This window comes from Arvicola amphibius, chromosome 2 (assembly GCF_903992535.2).
Source record: "Arvicola amphibius chromosome 2, mArvAmp1.2, whole genome shotgun sequence".
Taxonomy (NCBI): domain Eukaryota; kingdom Metazoa; phylum Chordata; class Mammalia; order Rodentia; family Cricetidae; genus Arvicola; species Arvicola amphibius.
Window position 1 is genome coordinate 135,246,166 of NC_052048.2, and position 15,538 is coordinate 135,261,703.

General features: G+C 44.1%; 1 protein-coding gene across 1 annotated transcript in view; it reads left to right on the top strand.

Moving 5' to 3' along the window:
• The first annotated feature begins 1,792 nt into the window (after window positions 1–1,792).
• Window positions 1,793–15,538, top strand: part of Nt5c3a (5'-nucleotidase, cytosolic IIIA) — a 36,950-nt gene continuing 23,204 nt past the window's right edge. Inside the window, exon 1 of the mRNA XM_038319841.2 lies at window positions 1,793–2,003. Coding sequence (XP_038175769.1) covers window positions 1,866–2,003 — 138 coding nt within the window. The 5' untranslated portion in view covers window positions 1,793–1,865. The remainder of the gene's footprint in view (window positions 2,004–15,538) is intronic.

The following is a 15,538-nucleotide window of genomic DNA, read 5'->3' on the forward strand; positions in this document are numbered from 1 at the left end:
CAAGGCAGGGTTAAAGGAGATCAGACGATACCATAAGAAAACATGCCACTTTGGTACAATAATTATTTTGATGTGAAAGATACTGAGAGTTGGTCAAAGCAGGAAAAGCCCTTTAATTTCCCTTAAATTCTGTAGTTATTTGAATGAGAGTGATCCCCCTAGGCCCAGATATTTGAACATGTGGTCCCCAGTTGGTGGTGCTGTTTGGGGAGGTTTCGGAGATGGATCTTCATTGGAGGAAGCATGTTTCTGGAAGCTTGCTTTGAGAGTTTGGAGGCTCTGCACCACTTGTGGTGGTGCTCCTTTTGCTTTGCACTTGGAATTGAGATGTGTGCTGTCACCTTTCAACTCCTGCAGCCGTTCCAGCCACCTGTTGCCACCTGCTGTCAGCACTGCTATGGATCTAGTCCTCTGGAACCATATGCCAGCTCTTTCTTCTTTAAGCTGCTTTGGTCATGCTGTGTCTTATCATAGCGATAGAAGATCAACTAATACAAATTCCTTACAATTTTAAGCAATCTTTGTGCAGAAAAAAATGTGTATGTGAAATATATACATTTGGAAATTTTCATTAGTACATGTATCAGGATAAAAGCTATCCCAAACATAACTGCGAACTTGGGGCCTGATATGCACCCTATCACTTAGGTCAAACCCATAGAACCTGGAAAGATTTTCATCTGCAGAAGGCAACCTTTAGTCACTGCGCATTTCCACCTCACTCTACAATTGTCATATATAATGCATATGTCTTTCATTATCCCAGGATAGTATATGTTAGCTTCAATCTTTTGGTTACTTTGAGATTTTTGTTGTTGTTGTTTGTTAGAGCCAAGGTCATGGTCCATGGCCCTAATTAGTTGGCCGTTGTGTTCGCAGCAATCATCCCGCCTTAGTACGCTAGGTGCAGATACCAGAAGCATGATGTACCATAACCAGCTTGAGTCTCATAATTTTGGGGGGCTGCCATTTGTACAATACGTAAATTGTTTAACTCTGGTTAATATGCCTTATGTCGATTTGCTTTTAGACCGGCTAATAAACCCTAGGGGGAAAAAAGAATTTTCTCCTCCACAGTCATTAATTCTTGACTTCCTTCGGCTGCACACATCAGACAGAGCCTGGTCAAACAGCAGCAGCAATCTCAACAGAACTGGACCGACTACCTTGAAAAATTTCTTTTGCACTCCCGTAACACCCATTCCGAGTGAAGCAGGGGAGACGATATCAACCCGTTTAAAAGCACTAGGCAAGTGAGAACAACTGCAAGTCTGGCTGCCCACACTGCTGGGTAAGATGGGACTGAGAATGGAAAATTGTAGGACACACAACGCCCCAAAACCCTAAACCCTGGCCTTCCACCCCAGGAAGCTACTGCGCAAGTCGACACGGCGCCGCTGAGGCTTCTGGGCGTTGTAGTCCATGTTGGCAGAGTCCGGGCACAGTTTCTGAGTGGGCACTTGTTGAAGTCTCTTTCACTTGGGCAGGGATCGCCTGTATTTCTTGGATGGTCTTACTGTGTAGCAGAGGAACAACCTCGCGTCCGGAGCGCTGGGATTCTGGACTACATAAGCGTTACTTGTTTCAGGGCCGCGAATTACAGAGGTTTTCTTCCGGGTCTTCACCGGCGCAGCTCTGGCGTCAGGGTCAGAGGAAGTCCCGCCCCTTCGGTGGGGGCGGGGTTCCGGGGATGGGGCACGTTGTCCCCGCCCCGCTGCCCCGCCCCACGCCTCTCCTGGGCGGGGCCTCCTCAGTCTCCACCGCGCGGGGCGGAGCTCCGGGTTGGTGTGCGGCGTGGTGCCGCGCCCCTGGGCTCGGAGCCGCCGGTCTTCGGGCTGTAGCGCCGGGCGCACGCGGGCCTGCCTATGGACCGCGCGGCCGTGGCGCGGGTGGGCGCGGTGGCGAGCGCCAGCGTGTGCGCGGTAGTGGCGGGCGTGGTGCTGGCCCAGTACATATTCACCTTGAAGAGAAAGACGGGCCGTAAGACCAAGATCATCGAGATGGTGAGTTGCCGGTGCAGCGAGCTGCAAGCACGCGGGCAGCCGCAGCGGCGTGGGCCGAGGGTGGCCCTGCGAGGGCTGGCTGCACGCGTGCTGATGCTTGACGGTGTCTGAGAGAATAGGAGGAATAGATGCTCCGCGATAACCGCCTCTAGCCGCAAAACCCGTTTCTCCAGAGCTAATCTCAAATCGGCCCCCGCCTCCAAGAGGTGCAGCTAATCCGATTCAGATTCCTTTCCAGGAGTCGTTTCTTCTTTCTTTCCTTCCTTCCTTCCTTCCTTCCTTCCTTTTTTTTTTTAATCTTTGCATCCGGGCTGCCTTTGAGTTATGTTATGAAAACAGCATCTTCGGTGTTTTTAGAAATACCAGTCAACCAGTGAGATATTGGAATAACTCGAGTATTTGGATGTTCTTCCTTGTCTAATGTTCCAAGAAGTGTTCTTGTATCCGTCCTCCAAAGCTCCTGTGTGACTCCTTTAAAATGTTCTTTCAAGAATTATTTACAGCTTCGTGAAAAAATGGTCTCAAGAATTCCATTTGAGGTACATTAGAAAGTGGTTTGTTGTTCCCAAGTTGGATATGTTTCTTTTGGGGTTTTTGTTTTGATGGTACTTGTCGACTTTAGCGTGATGAGTGTGATTTCTTTATTGGAGTACAAGTGACGTCCAGAACCAGAATATAAAGTTCACAATCTATTACTATTCTAAACAGTATTTTAGGCTACTCGTGTGTTATTAAAGCTTATTTTTTTTGTACATCACTGGTTGCAAACATTTTGTCAGAAGTTTTACTGCCTGCGTAAAGAACTTAAATGGCTTTATTTTGCTCCGTACTCAAAATTGATAATTTAAAATTTGTAAGCGGATGTCACTATCTTTCTGTGTGTACTTAACCTATGGACTGGTTCTTCACAACCTCAAGGAAGGATTTGCTGTCATTGTGAACTTAATAAAGGCCCAATAAGAATGCCAACTTAACTTGTTTGTACCCTACAAAATCTTTGCATGTACATAGAGTGCATAGATTTAAATTGGCTGTAATGTGTGTCATTCTAGTAATATGCTGTAATAAGGCAAGCTAGTAGCATTTCAGTAGGAAATGTGAGAAGAAATTATTTTGCTTTTGTAAACTTAGGTGGGTATTTGAATGACCTGAAATATGAATGCCAGTTCTGGTTCTTTCTCTTTATAATAGCCATGGTTTAGGGGTCTGCTGTGCCTACCTCTATACCCTTCCTTCATAGAATTTGTAGAAACTCAGGGATATCCATTGAATATCGCTGTTCTGGTCACAGATAATATATAACTACCTAACCAAGATAGGCTAGGGGGAAAAAATGGCACCCGTTGTTATCTTCTGAACTCAGGGTGATCCTCTTGCCTGAGTCTCCTGAGTACAGGATTACATACATGCATGAGCCACACTGCTGGCCAGGGCATTTTTAATTGAAAGACATTAGGGAGTTGCTGGTGAGCTATGCATGCCGTGGTGGAAATGTCCAATAACATAGCAACCTAGATATCTAGAGAAAAGCAATTCAAAGGCACACTGGAAGTACTCAGAGATATAAGGCAGCCATTTAGCAATGTTGGCTACTACTTTACAAATTTAATTATCCTTGTGCATGCTCCCTGCATCTATATTAACATCTACTCCTACTCACTAACAGAGATTTCAACATACGTACACCCTTTATACAGGGTAGAGACTGCAGGGCTTTCCACCTGCTCGACAAGCATACCTACTTCGTTAGTACACCCCAGCCCTCATCCCTCTGAGACAGGGTCTTCTAAATTGTTTAGCCTTGCCTTGAATTTGCAGTCCTGCCTCAGGTGGGATCCCAGGCATGCACCACCATGACCTGCTCCAGATTTCTCTTTTTCACACCTACAGTCTCTTAAGACTACTGATTAATTTGTCATTATCAAACACTTTCTCTGTGCATTTTATTTTAGAACAATATAGATTTACAGTATCACATACCAGTTCCCCCCCCCCGGTTATTAATAGCTAGGATGATTCATTTAACACAGTTAGTGAACAAATATTGACACATTATTAAGTGCCCCTGGTTGGTTTTTGTTTCGTTTTCTCAGATTTTCTCCCCTTCTACTAATGTCCTCTGTTCCAGGAGTCCCTCTTGGGTACCACAGCGCACTTAGTCATCGTGGCTCCTTATCTCACCCCACTCTGGTCCTGAGATTAAACCCAGGGCCTCTGCACATGTGTCCTTCGCCCCCCCCCCCTACCCTTGAGCTACACCACAGAGCTCCTTATCTCTTCTTGACTGGGGCACTTTCTGAGACTTTACTTGTTTTTGTCCTGCATGGTTTCAGGTTGTTGTGGTTAGATATTTTGTAGACCATTCTTGTTGAGATTTTATCAGGGGGTTTTCTCATGACTAGGGTTGTAAGTTTCTCAGTGGGTGACCTGTGAAGTGTTACTGTCACCACGCAGCGAGGGTGCCTGCTGTCGGTGTAACTTCTAACTTGTAGCTGTCTCTGGTTGGGTGTGCTTATCAGCTTTCTCCACGGTCATCTCCTCCTCATGGTGTACCCGTGGGAAAGACTTTAGTCTGAGAAGTTTGTGTTTGTAGTACAGAGTTACAGTTCCCATTCTTAGGAGTAAAATATCTGTGTTAATCTTGGGATGATTCCATACCGAAAATTCGTCTGTCCTCACTTATGTGTGCATCACACAGGCTCAGATAGCTATCTTATATTTGGAGTTAAAATTCAGTGCTGCTTTACTTGCTGCTGATATTGTTCCCGGTTGACCACTGAGAGCTCTGTCAGTTGGGTCTTCTGTCTTTGTCACATTCCTGTCAACCCATAGTGTTTTCCAGCTGAAAATGAAATAGTGGCTGTCCAGGGTCTTGCTATGTGGCTTAGACATGCCTGGAACACAGAATAGCCCTGCCTCAGCCTTCCAAGTATGACACAGAGGCCATTTTTAAATTTATAATACTCATAATTACCATGCCCCAAACACTCTGATAAGATCAAGAAACCTGGAAGACTCAAAACAAGCAGACTGAGTGCTGGTCTTGGAGTTATGTTGTCATGGAGCCATGGGACTGCAGAAATTGACAATATGCATACTTTAGATTCAACACTATCTGCTCGAGATGTTGGCTAAAGCATCATCTAGCAGACTGTGCCTAATGGGAGTAAATCTTGTATTTATTTTTTATTGTTGTATGTGTATGTGTGTCCATGCACACATGCCACAGCCCATGTGTGGAGGTCAGAGGTCACATCTGTGGAATCAGTTCTCTCTTAGCTTTACCTGGGACCCAGGGATGGAACTCACGCAGCCAGGCTTCACGACAACCACTTTAAGACACCAGCAATGTCATCAGTCCCCAACAGTAAGTCTTTCTTTTCAATTCAGACATCTTCCCAGAGCAGGGGCCTGTGTCTGTAGCTCTGGACAGCCATTCCTTGGTCAATGCTGCTCAGAATCAGCCAACAGAGAGACTGCTCCATCAGAGAGAAAACTGAGTATGGTTGGCCAAAAACATCCTGCTACCACATACACATTTGCTTGGTCTCCTGCTTTAGTTTTAATATTTGCTCAGAGTTATGAAACTGTGTTTGTCTTTATAGTTTTTAAGACTGAAAGAAAGAGAGAGAAAGAAGAAATAAAGATAGATTCGGAGTAAAGTGGGTATACAGTATCTTTTCCCTTGCTTGGGCATTACCCCTGGATACCCTTGTGGAGCCCAGGAGCCTGGGAACATTGGGTCCAACAGCTCAGGACTTCGTAAGTGGTATGCCCTTACACAGGTTGCCTGTCCTCTCCACAACTGAGCAAACTGTAACTCGGAAAGTTCTCTCTCTAAACTTGGGGCTGTTTTCCACGTCAGGGAAAGAAGGGTACTGTTACAGGCTGAGGGGTCCTTTGTGGCTTTAGGATGCAAATCTAGTCAGACTAGTGTTCTGTGTCCGAAGCAAAAGCAAGGTGGCCAGCTAGAGGAAGGTACAAAGAGGCTGCCCTGTAGGCAGAGGAGGCCCAATAGAGGCACCTGCGCCCGTCCTTCTGGGAGAGTGTGACTAGCCACGCCTTTTCCAGACCTTCAGCATCACCGGTGCACCTGTGTGTACATGCTTGGCTCAAGATGTGCCTGAGCTGGGCTCCAGCCTCCTCTGCAGTACCCCATGGACAGTTCTAGGTCAGACTCGTCATTTTCATGGTCCTGGATGGTACCTGCCAATCAGTGGCTCTTGTTTTATCTGCTGGGAAAGACAACCAACTAAAATGCAGGAGAGGACTGAAATGCTGCCAAGAGAGCCAAGGAAAAAGCTTTACTGAGGCAGGCTACAGTTCCCGTCAGGCTGCAGTCTGCTGGTGGTGAGGTGGGAGAGGCCCCTGGGTGCTCCCAGTTCCTTATCGTCTTGCCCAAATGTTTGTCCTTGAGCAGCCTTTCCCTCAGTTTTTCCCACAGAAAGGAAGTAGCCTCCTAGGAAGCCCGCTTACTCTCTGTGTATACCCTTTTAACCTTCTCTCAGTATATCTTTTTTTAATTGAATGATAAAGTCATTAGCCTCTTTTTCACAATTAGTTTTTTGTTTATTTTATGCTTTTTTGCATTTTGAAATGGGGTGTGTGTGTGTGTGTGTGTGTGTGTTGCTGTTCTCAGCACTAGTGATTTACTATACTAGGAAAGCATTCTACTTCTGAGCTGCACCCCCAGCCCAGTGTTGGCTGCCCTTAGAACAAAACCCTCACCTCATCTTTCCTCCACATTTATTTAGGAAGCTAGCCTTGTTTTTCTGTAATGAAAATGAAAACCCTACATAGAGGATTTTGTTGGTTTGTTTGGTTTTGGTTTGGGGGTGCTATTTTGTTTGGTACAGAGGATTGAGCCCAAGATCTGACACATGCGTTCTGCTCGGAACTGTGTACCCCAACCTGGAAACTGACTCTTCTTTCCCATGTCTTCTTTGTGCACAACACACTTCCTTTGATACCTCACTTGCTCTTAGCCCTTAAGTTTTAATTGTTGCTTTTATGTGTGTGTGTGTGTGTGTGTGTGTGTGTGTGTGTGTGTGTGTGTGTGTGTGTGTGTGTTATTGTTGCTGTTCTCAGCACTGGGGATTCAATATTTGAGGAAAGCATTCTATGTCTTAGCTGTACCCCAGGCCCAGTGTTTACCACCCTTAGAACAAAACCCTCCCCTCATTTCTTCACACTTAGGAAGTTCCCTTTCTCTGTGATGCAAATGAAAGTTGTATAAAGTTGGCATTTTCTGACAGTTGTCTACCTGTTAGTTTATTCGTATATGACTGCCCAGCAAATCTATTATTTATAGAGACGTGCCTGACCTCTAGTCTCTCGTGGTGTCCCTACAGGCTTTGATTTGGTTTTATCCTGGAAAATAAACTGAGATCTGATAGTTCCGCAGAAGTAGGAATAGTGAGAAGGATCAAGTATTGTCCTAGTAATAACAAAGGTTTAGAGATTAGCGTTTTAAATAGATGTGTCTTCCAGGTAGATTGGCACATGATGAAGATTAAGGAGGACATTTGTAACTGGATATACTAAAAGTTGTCACCATGATCTCCTTTGCTTTCAGGTCTTTAGTTTTCCAAGCTACTTATGAAGCAAGAACTAAGAAAGGAAGGGCAAGAACCCCATTAGTAAGATAAGAGCCCAGAACTCACCTGTAGGACAAGAGTCACAAGGGACTACCAGGACCCCAGGGAAGCCTGAGGGACCACTGGATGGTTTGCCATCCAGTCAGGAGTAGGAGTACTGAGAGGAAGAAGGGTCACCCCACAAAGAAGTCCATGCCTACTTGTTGGTGGTTTGAATGAGCATGGCTCCCATAGGCTCATATGTTTGAATGTTTGGTCCCAGTTGGTGGAACTGTTTGGGAAGAATTAAGAATGGCCGTGTTGGAGAAAGTGAGTCACTTGGGATGGGCTTTGAAGTTTCAAAAACTGACATCATTTCCTGTTAGCTCTTTTTTGTGCTTGTGGATCAGATGTAAGCTCGCAATTATGGCTCCAGCCACACCTGCCTGCCTGCCTCTTGTGTTCCTTGATGATGGCCATGGACTCTAACCCTTTTGAACCATGGGCTCTAAGTTAAATGCTTTCCTTTTGTAAGTTGCCTTGGTCATGTTGTTTTGTCACACCAGTGGGAAAGGTGACTGAGACAGACTACTTCCCGGGTACCAGGATTTTACGTTGTATGTGTGTTTAGTATGATTCATTTCAATCAGGTGGAGTGACTCAAGTGGTATTCATGTGAAGGCAGGTCCTACACCACAGAAAACAACTTCCGTGTGGATCAACAGAAACTAGGAGTTGGGCTCCTTAAGAAAAAGGTAGCATATGCTTTAGACTTCAGTAGGAGTGGAGAGAGGAGCGGAAAGAGAAAGAAACTGAGAGAGGTTTAAGTGTTTTAACGGTAGCGCTGTGTGTGTGCGTGTGTCTTATAATTTTGCTTTTCAGAGAAAACAGCATAGAATCAAGTTTGAAGATGAAACAAAGTTTGAAAATGAAATAAGAACTTAAGGTCATAACCTTGTTTCCTTTTGAAAATGAAGGTGGTTTATAAGGTACGTTGTTCAAGTTTGAGAAGAGGGAAGTACTGATAAAATTAAACCCAAAGGTCACAGACTTTAAAAAGAATAAACAAATCTAATTTGTGAGAAATCATGTCTTGAAGGAAGTAGGAGATGACACTGAGGGCAGTATTTGAGGAGTAAAAGTCAGTTCGTCAAATCTGAAGAAAACATATTTTAACATAAGAGATGTAAGTGCACTAAACTCTTGACCTTGACCTTATCTTTGTAGCCAACTCTCTTTTTCTCGAATTGTCTGAGCATAGGCAAGTCACTCTACCACCGATCTGTCTCCCCAGCCTCTGAGATAATCTTGAATCCCCAAATTAGCAACTCTTTCAGAAATATTTATGGCAGGCCACATGACTTTGTCTTCTGAGTCACATGCGTCATGCTGCCTCCGCTTCTCTTCACGTCAGTTCACCAGTTTTCAACTCTGATGACGAGTCTGATAGTCTAGCTAGTGAGCTTAGAGTTACTTCCTGAAACAGTTGTTTTTTTCTTATTTCTCTTATTGTATTCATCTTTGTGTCAGATGGACCAGTTTCGAGCAAGTGCCTCACATTTTTAGTTTGTTCAAACACTCTTTACATCCGTCTTCTGTCCATGTTTGTATTAGCAGCATAACCATTGACTGGGGATTGAGAGGTAGGCATGTTTTTCCTTAACAGAGCAGTGTGAGCCAATGCTCCCAAAAGCTGTTTACATAAATCATGGCAACCAGAGACTATGGAGCATTATTTTTAAACGCAGTTCTTCCACTTGCTAGTGATGTAAAGAATGTAAATTATATAGCCCTATCTCATATACACAATCCTGCAGATAAGGACCAGCAATCTGAGGTTTTTGTTTGTTTTATTTTTGTTTGGTTATTGTTTTGTAGAAAGAAATTTTTTTTGGTTTTTTGAAACAGGGCTTCTCTGTGAAACAGTTCTGACTATCCTAGAACTCACTATGTAGACCAGGCTGATGTCGAATTCACAGAGATCCGCCTTCCTCTGCCTTCCAGGTGCTGGGATTAAAAATGTGCGCCACCACCACCACCTGGCATTTTTTGAAAGGAATCTTATGACTGTAATCTAAATTGGGCTCAGCTGATCCTCCTGCCTTCATCTCTCTTGGGCTCCAGACAGCTGTGCACTCAGGGCTAGCCAGCTCTCTGCTTAAACAGTGTGTTCTAAAATTGTACAGGACTTTTAAGTTCATTCTTTAGATTTATTATAAGATACTTTAAAAATATTTCATTTTTAAGTGTGTGTGTGTGTGTGTGTGTGTGTGTGTATGTGTATGTAACACACATAAGAGCAGATACCTTCAGAGGCCAGATAAAGGCATCAGATCCCCTGCAGCGGGAGTTCCAGGCCCTCTGGAAGAGCAGCCAGTGCTCTTAACTGCTGAGCCCTCTCCTCAGTCACCAGTATTTTACTTTTTGATGCAACTGTGAATGGGGTTGCTTTCCTGGTTTCTCTCTTAGCATGTTTGTTACTGGTATGTAGAAAGCCTACAGATGTTTGTGTGTTAATTTTGTATACCCGTATCTTACTAAAAGTGTTTATCAGTGCTGAGTCTTCTGATGAGGCACAGCCATTGTGCTCTTTTTCCGTAGAGTCATAGCATCTTCAAATAAGGATACTTTGACTTCCTTTCTTATTTGTGTCCCATTTATTTCCTTGTTTTGTCCAAGCTAAGACTTAAAGTGCTATATTTAGTGAGTGAAGAAAATGGGCGCCCTTGCCTTATTCCTAACTTTAGTGGAAATACTTTGAGTTTTCCTTCCTTTTGTATGAGGTTGGCTATAGGTGTGATGTATTTAGCCTCTAGTACGCTGAGATGTTTGTTCTACTCCTAGTCTCTTCGGTGGGATAGGGTGATAAACATTTTGAGTTCCTTCTCTGGGGTTTCATCGTGTTTATTCTTGTTAGAGGATGTTAACGTGTGAGTAGTAATACATCTGGGGTTCAGGTATTAGTTGGATTATTTTTTTAACCACCCTTATTCTTCACTGAAAGTATTTACAGTGTCCAAAAGGGACTAGGCTGTAATGGGATTGAAGTTTTTGTTTGTTTAACTCTTCATACTCTTTTTTCCACAGTGCTGGGCCAGGTTGCGTTTCCAACAGAGTGGACACAGCCTCGCACACAGCCTCGCGCGCATTTGTTATTTCCTAGTGACTGCCATTCTGACTGGGGTAAGGGGGCATCTCAGGCTAGTTTTATCTTACATTTCTCTGATGCTGTTGATAAGTAAGTGTCAGTGGCTAATTTGCTGAAGGTTCTTTGTGTGGTTTTAAGAAATAGATAATGAGAATGACCTTTGCATGGTTAAACTGATGTTTTTCTCTGAGCATACGCTAAAATTGACCTAAAACTAGGGAGCAGACATTAAAACAAGCTTGGTGGGGTCTGGCACTGTAGCTCAGTTGGAGAGCTTTTGCCTGGTATGCAGGAAGGTTTGGAGTCAATCCCCATCATCCCATAAACCATGGGTTATGGCATCATCCCATTAGCACTCAAGAGTTTGAGGCAGTAGGATCAGAGGTTCAATGCCATCGCAAGGAGAGGGGGGAGGGGGCTTCAACTTGTAGAACTGTAGTTGAGATGTTCCATATATGATTCTGTGCAGAGTCCTTTCATTTGCCTTGTGCTTTAAGAGTAATGTAAGCACCGCAGTCATCCAGAGATAATTAGGGTACATAAAGGACGTGTATTTTAAATTGTGGTTCTGCTGGGAATGGAACTCGGGGCCTGACACATGCTCAGCCACGTATCCTACCATTGAGCATTTGTCCCCATAATTATCTGATTCCCATCCTTATTTGTGGATTGGTTGTTTTATTTTGAGACAAGGTCTTGCTGTATAACCACATACGACCTCAAATGCATGATCCTCTTGCCTTAGCCTCCTGAAGACTGGTCTCGTTGCCAGCTGTGCAACTTTGAGGAACCCCTCAGAGCCTAAAGGGCCCTTGCTCATGCCCCAGCAGCCTCAGAGCTAGCTGTGGTTTGGGGGTGGGGAAACTTTTTTTTTAACACAGGTTCTTGCTATGTACCCCCAACTGTTCTAGAAATCACTGTGTAGGCAGGGCTGGCCTCAAACTTAAAATCCTGGTAAACTTTCTACTGGAACTGATTTGGGCCCATCAGAGCTAGTTAGTCAGCAGCTAAATTTAGATTGTGTGTGTGTGTGTGTGTGTGTGTGTGTGTGTGTACTGTTCTAGTTTTTTTTTTTTTTTATTCAAAGAATTCTGTCCTTAAAGAGGAGACTTACTGGGTCCACTGTGCGAGCTTTCAGATAGATAAGAGACATATATCAAGGCTAGGTTGGTGACTCATGCTTATAATCCTAGTACTTGGGAGACTGAAGCAGGATGATTTCTACAAATTCTAGGTTACTATGGGATACCCCAGGCTAACATCAGCTACTGCATGAGATCCCATCCTAATGAAAAAAAAAAAAAAAAAAAAAAAGGAGGAAGGAAGAGGAGGAAGCAGCAGCCGAACCAAAGCAGTAAAACCAAAACCATCAGGAATGAAAGAGACCCTTCCCTGTGCATGGGTGACAGGGAGTTAACTGTGGTTCATTAGTCATTTAACAGTTTGTGGTGCTTCTCAGAGAGGCCACTACACTCCTTCAGCAGGGCGCGTAGTTCCTTATGTTGAAGATTGTGGGTGTCAGCCAGCAGGATGTGTAAACCAGAACCAGGACAATGAGGTGGCCCTTTCTTGTCTCTTGTGTCGTCTAGCTTCTAACTGCATATGGTGCCTCGGGCCGATAGGCGTGTGCCATGACATTGGCGTTTTCACCTCTGATTTAAATGTAGTGTGAACACCTTACCCGAGAGATTGTTCTGCTCCCTTAAAGTATCATTCTTGACTGGGCGGGTGGAGCTCAGGAGGCAGAAACTAATGGATCCTGTGAGTTCCAGGCCAGCCAGGGGAACATAGTGAGATACTATCCCTAAAATAAATAATTGTTTAATTAAGCAAACATCTATCCAAAAACAACAAGCAACACACACACACACACACACACACACACACACACACCAGAAGTCAGAAATATCTCCACGGTGCAGGTTTCTGTCAGCAGGTGGCAGTCTTGTCCTGCAGTAGATGCCGCTCTCCAGCGTAGCTGCACTCCATGTGTTCTACTGGAGATTGAACCCGACACTTGCTAGTGAGGCAGGAGCTGCGAGCTGAGCTACCTCTCTGATCCTGGTGTTTGTACTTTAGTCTTTCTCTTAGTATATATTCGTTGTCTTTAGGTCATGTACTCCTTTTTTAAGTCAGGATTTCACGGATTTCACTATGTAACTTGGCCTTGTACTCACAGAGATCTGCCTGCTTCTGCCTCCTGGGTGCCGGGGCTGAAGGTGTGAGCCACCGTGCCTGGCAGATCGTGTCCTCTTATGTCAGCCCTCAGAGTTACTGTAACCACTGAGCTGTGTGACGACAGCTATGGCAGACTTCATTGTCTCTGTCATTTGTGTACCTGCTGCCTGCCTTCTCTCCCTGTTTTAATCTACTAGAATAAGAAGGTACAAATTGTCTTGCAGTTGATGAGGGGTTGCTTAATCTGTTTGGTAAGTTCCTTCTTCAAGAAGGAAGAGCCGCAGAGAAACCCTGTCTCAAAAAAACCAAAAAAAAAAAAAAAAAAAAAAAAAAGAAGGAAGGAGATAGTGTGGCCTGAAAAGTTCCCTGTACGCCTGTCTGTCTCCTCTGCCATGTCACGCACCACAGCGTCTCATTTGTGTTACCCTCCGTGCCCTTCTGCTTGGGGATTTATGTTGGAGACAGCATGAAAAAGAATCCCACAGTCAAAGCCAGCTGTGGTATATGCCCTGCCCACCTGTAGTTCAGGCTGCTTGAGAGTCAAAGACACAGGATCTCATGAACCAGTGCATTTGAGAAAACAATAAATGCCAAAATAATAATAAAATCATATTTTTAAAGATTATGTGTATGAGTATTATTTATGCATATGAGTGTTCTGCCTGCAAAACACTGTGTGTGCCTATTGCCTAGGGAGGTCAGAAGAGAGTATCATATCTCTTGAAACTGGAGTTCTAGGTGATTATAAGCTGCTGTGTGGGTGCTGGGAACAGAACCCAGGTCCCCGGCTACAGCAGCCAGTGCTCTTCAGCACTGAACCACTGCTCCAGCCTTCAAATCACCATTTTCTTATATGCAGCTTCCCCGGGAGCAGCGATCTATTAGTACATCTGCCAGGGTCTGTCTTGTTAAACTGTTAGAATGCTAAAAGAACAAATGAGTCACTAGATGGATTCTTGGAGAAGCAGGTAGGAGCCAGATGAGGCCTTCTAAGCCTTGTAGTATGCTGAAATGTAAAACTGAAACTTCCTGACATTAGTTAGCGTTAGGGAGAAAAAAAAGACTAGAGTCATGAATGGTAGGGGTCATGCCACAACCCCAGCACGTGGGAGGCTAAGGAAGGAGGGGAGTAAATTCAAGGCCTGTGGCTACATAGTGAAATCCTGTCTTTAAAAAGAAAACAAAGGAAGAAAAGAAGCTGGAAAGACAAGGGAGCCTACAGTGCACTGGAACTGGAGAACTCTAGAAGGAGAAGCTTAAATCTCTTTGGATTCATAGCATGCACTCGGGACCCAGTACACGCTGCACTATCCGCCTGACTTGTAAAACACCTAGCTTTACAGTAGCACAGCTGTCTTTCGCTAGAGCTGAGTCTGGCTGCCTGAAGCTTAATTGATGTTTCCAGGTAGTTAGCGACATAGTCACTACAGAAGATAATGAAAGAAAATCACCTGTGATCCTGTCCTTTAACTCTGATCACTTCCTGATACTTGATTTGCTTGTATCGGCTATTACAGCATTCAATTTAGTTTATAATTAGTGTGTTTAAGACTTTAAGAATCTAAAAGTGCAATTAATCATGTTTTATCTTCTTGTGCTTTTTTAATTTTTAATTTATTTTTCTTGTGAGTCTCACTATGTAGCCCAATCTAGCCTGTAAATTCAATGATCCTTCTGTCTCGGCCTCCCATTGCAGGCTTGAATTGTCTTTGTGTGAGGAGTCTTCCCAGGGCCGCCTACATTCTCACTAAAGCATGTGTTTTTCCACTGAGCAGTGTCCATAACCAGTTAGCCGTGCTTGTTATGCGCTGTTGACATTGTGAGCTGTGTAAACCTTGCTGTGGTGATTGTCTCTCTGTGTATTCTCTGTTTAGGTGTATCAGATAGGACACACTGCAGTATGTTTCTCGTGAGGACCACCAACCCACAAATAACGACTCGGAGACATTATTAATTATGTAAGCTCGGCTCTTGTAACTTTAATTAGCCCATATCTTTATTAATCTACATTCTACCATATGGCTTTTACCTCTCTCCCATTCTGTGTTTCCAGCTCGTTCTTCATCTCCATTGTCCTGTGTGCCTATATTATTTTCTTCTCTCTGCCCAGATGTTCTGCCTGTCTCTCCTGCCTAGCTATTGGCCATGCAGCTTTTTATTATACCAGTGCCCCTTCACAGTGTACAAATACCTCAAAACAATGCACCAATAGGAAAAGCTTACCTTCCCATTTTTGCTGATATGCCCTATACAAAGTAGCAATCTGTAGCAGTAGTATTTCTTTTCAGCAGAGTACAAACTGTGTGGTGGAAAGTCCAAGACAGAGAAACGTTTTAACCTGGTTCTGTTTCCGGCACAGAGGTTCAGCTGCAATAAGATGGAGACAATAGTTTGAAAGATGCAGATCTTGAGATACCAGGATATGGCGCACTTAGCAGGAAGCATGGAACGCCTTTTAACTAAGAGAAAGATGTAGCCAGTTAAAGACCATGTTTGAGTTTCTCAAAGCAAGTTTGAAAACTCAGGCCTCTCAGTTGAGGTTTGGGGGAAGGTTTTAATATCTCTTGAGATGGAGCCAGACTCTCCCCAGCATTCAGACCTTTACCCACCAACCAGTTTACCAAGTAGGCGAG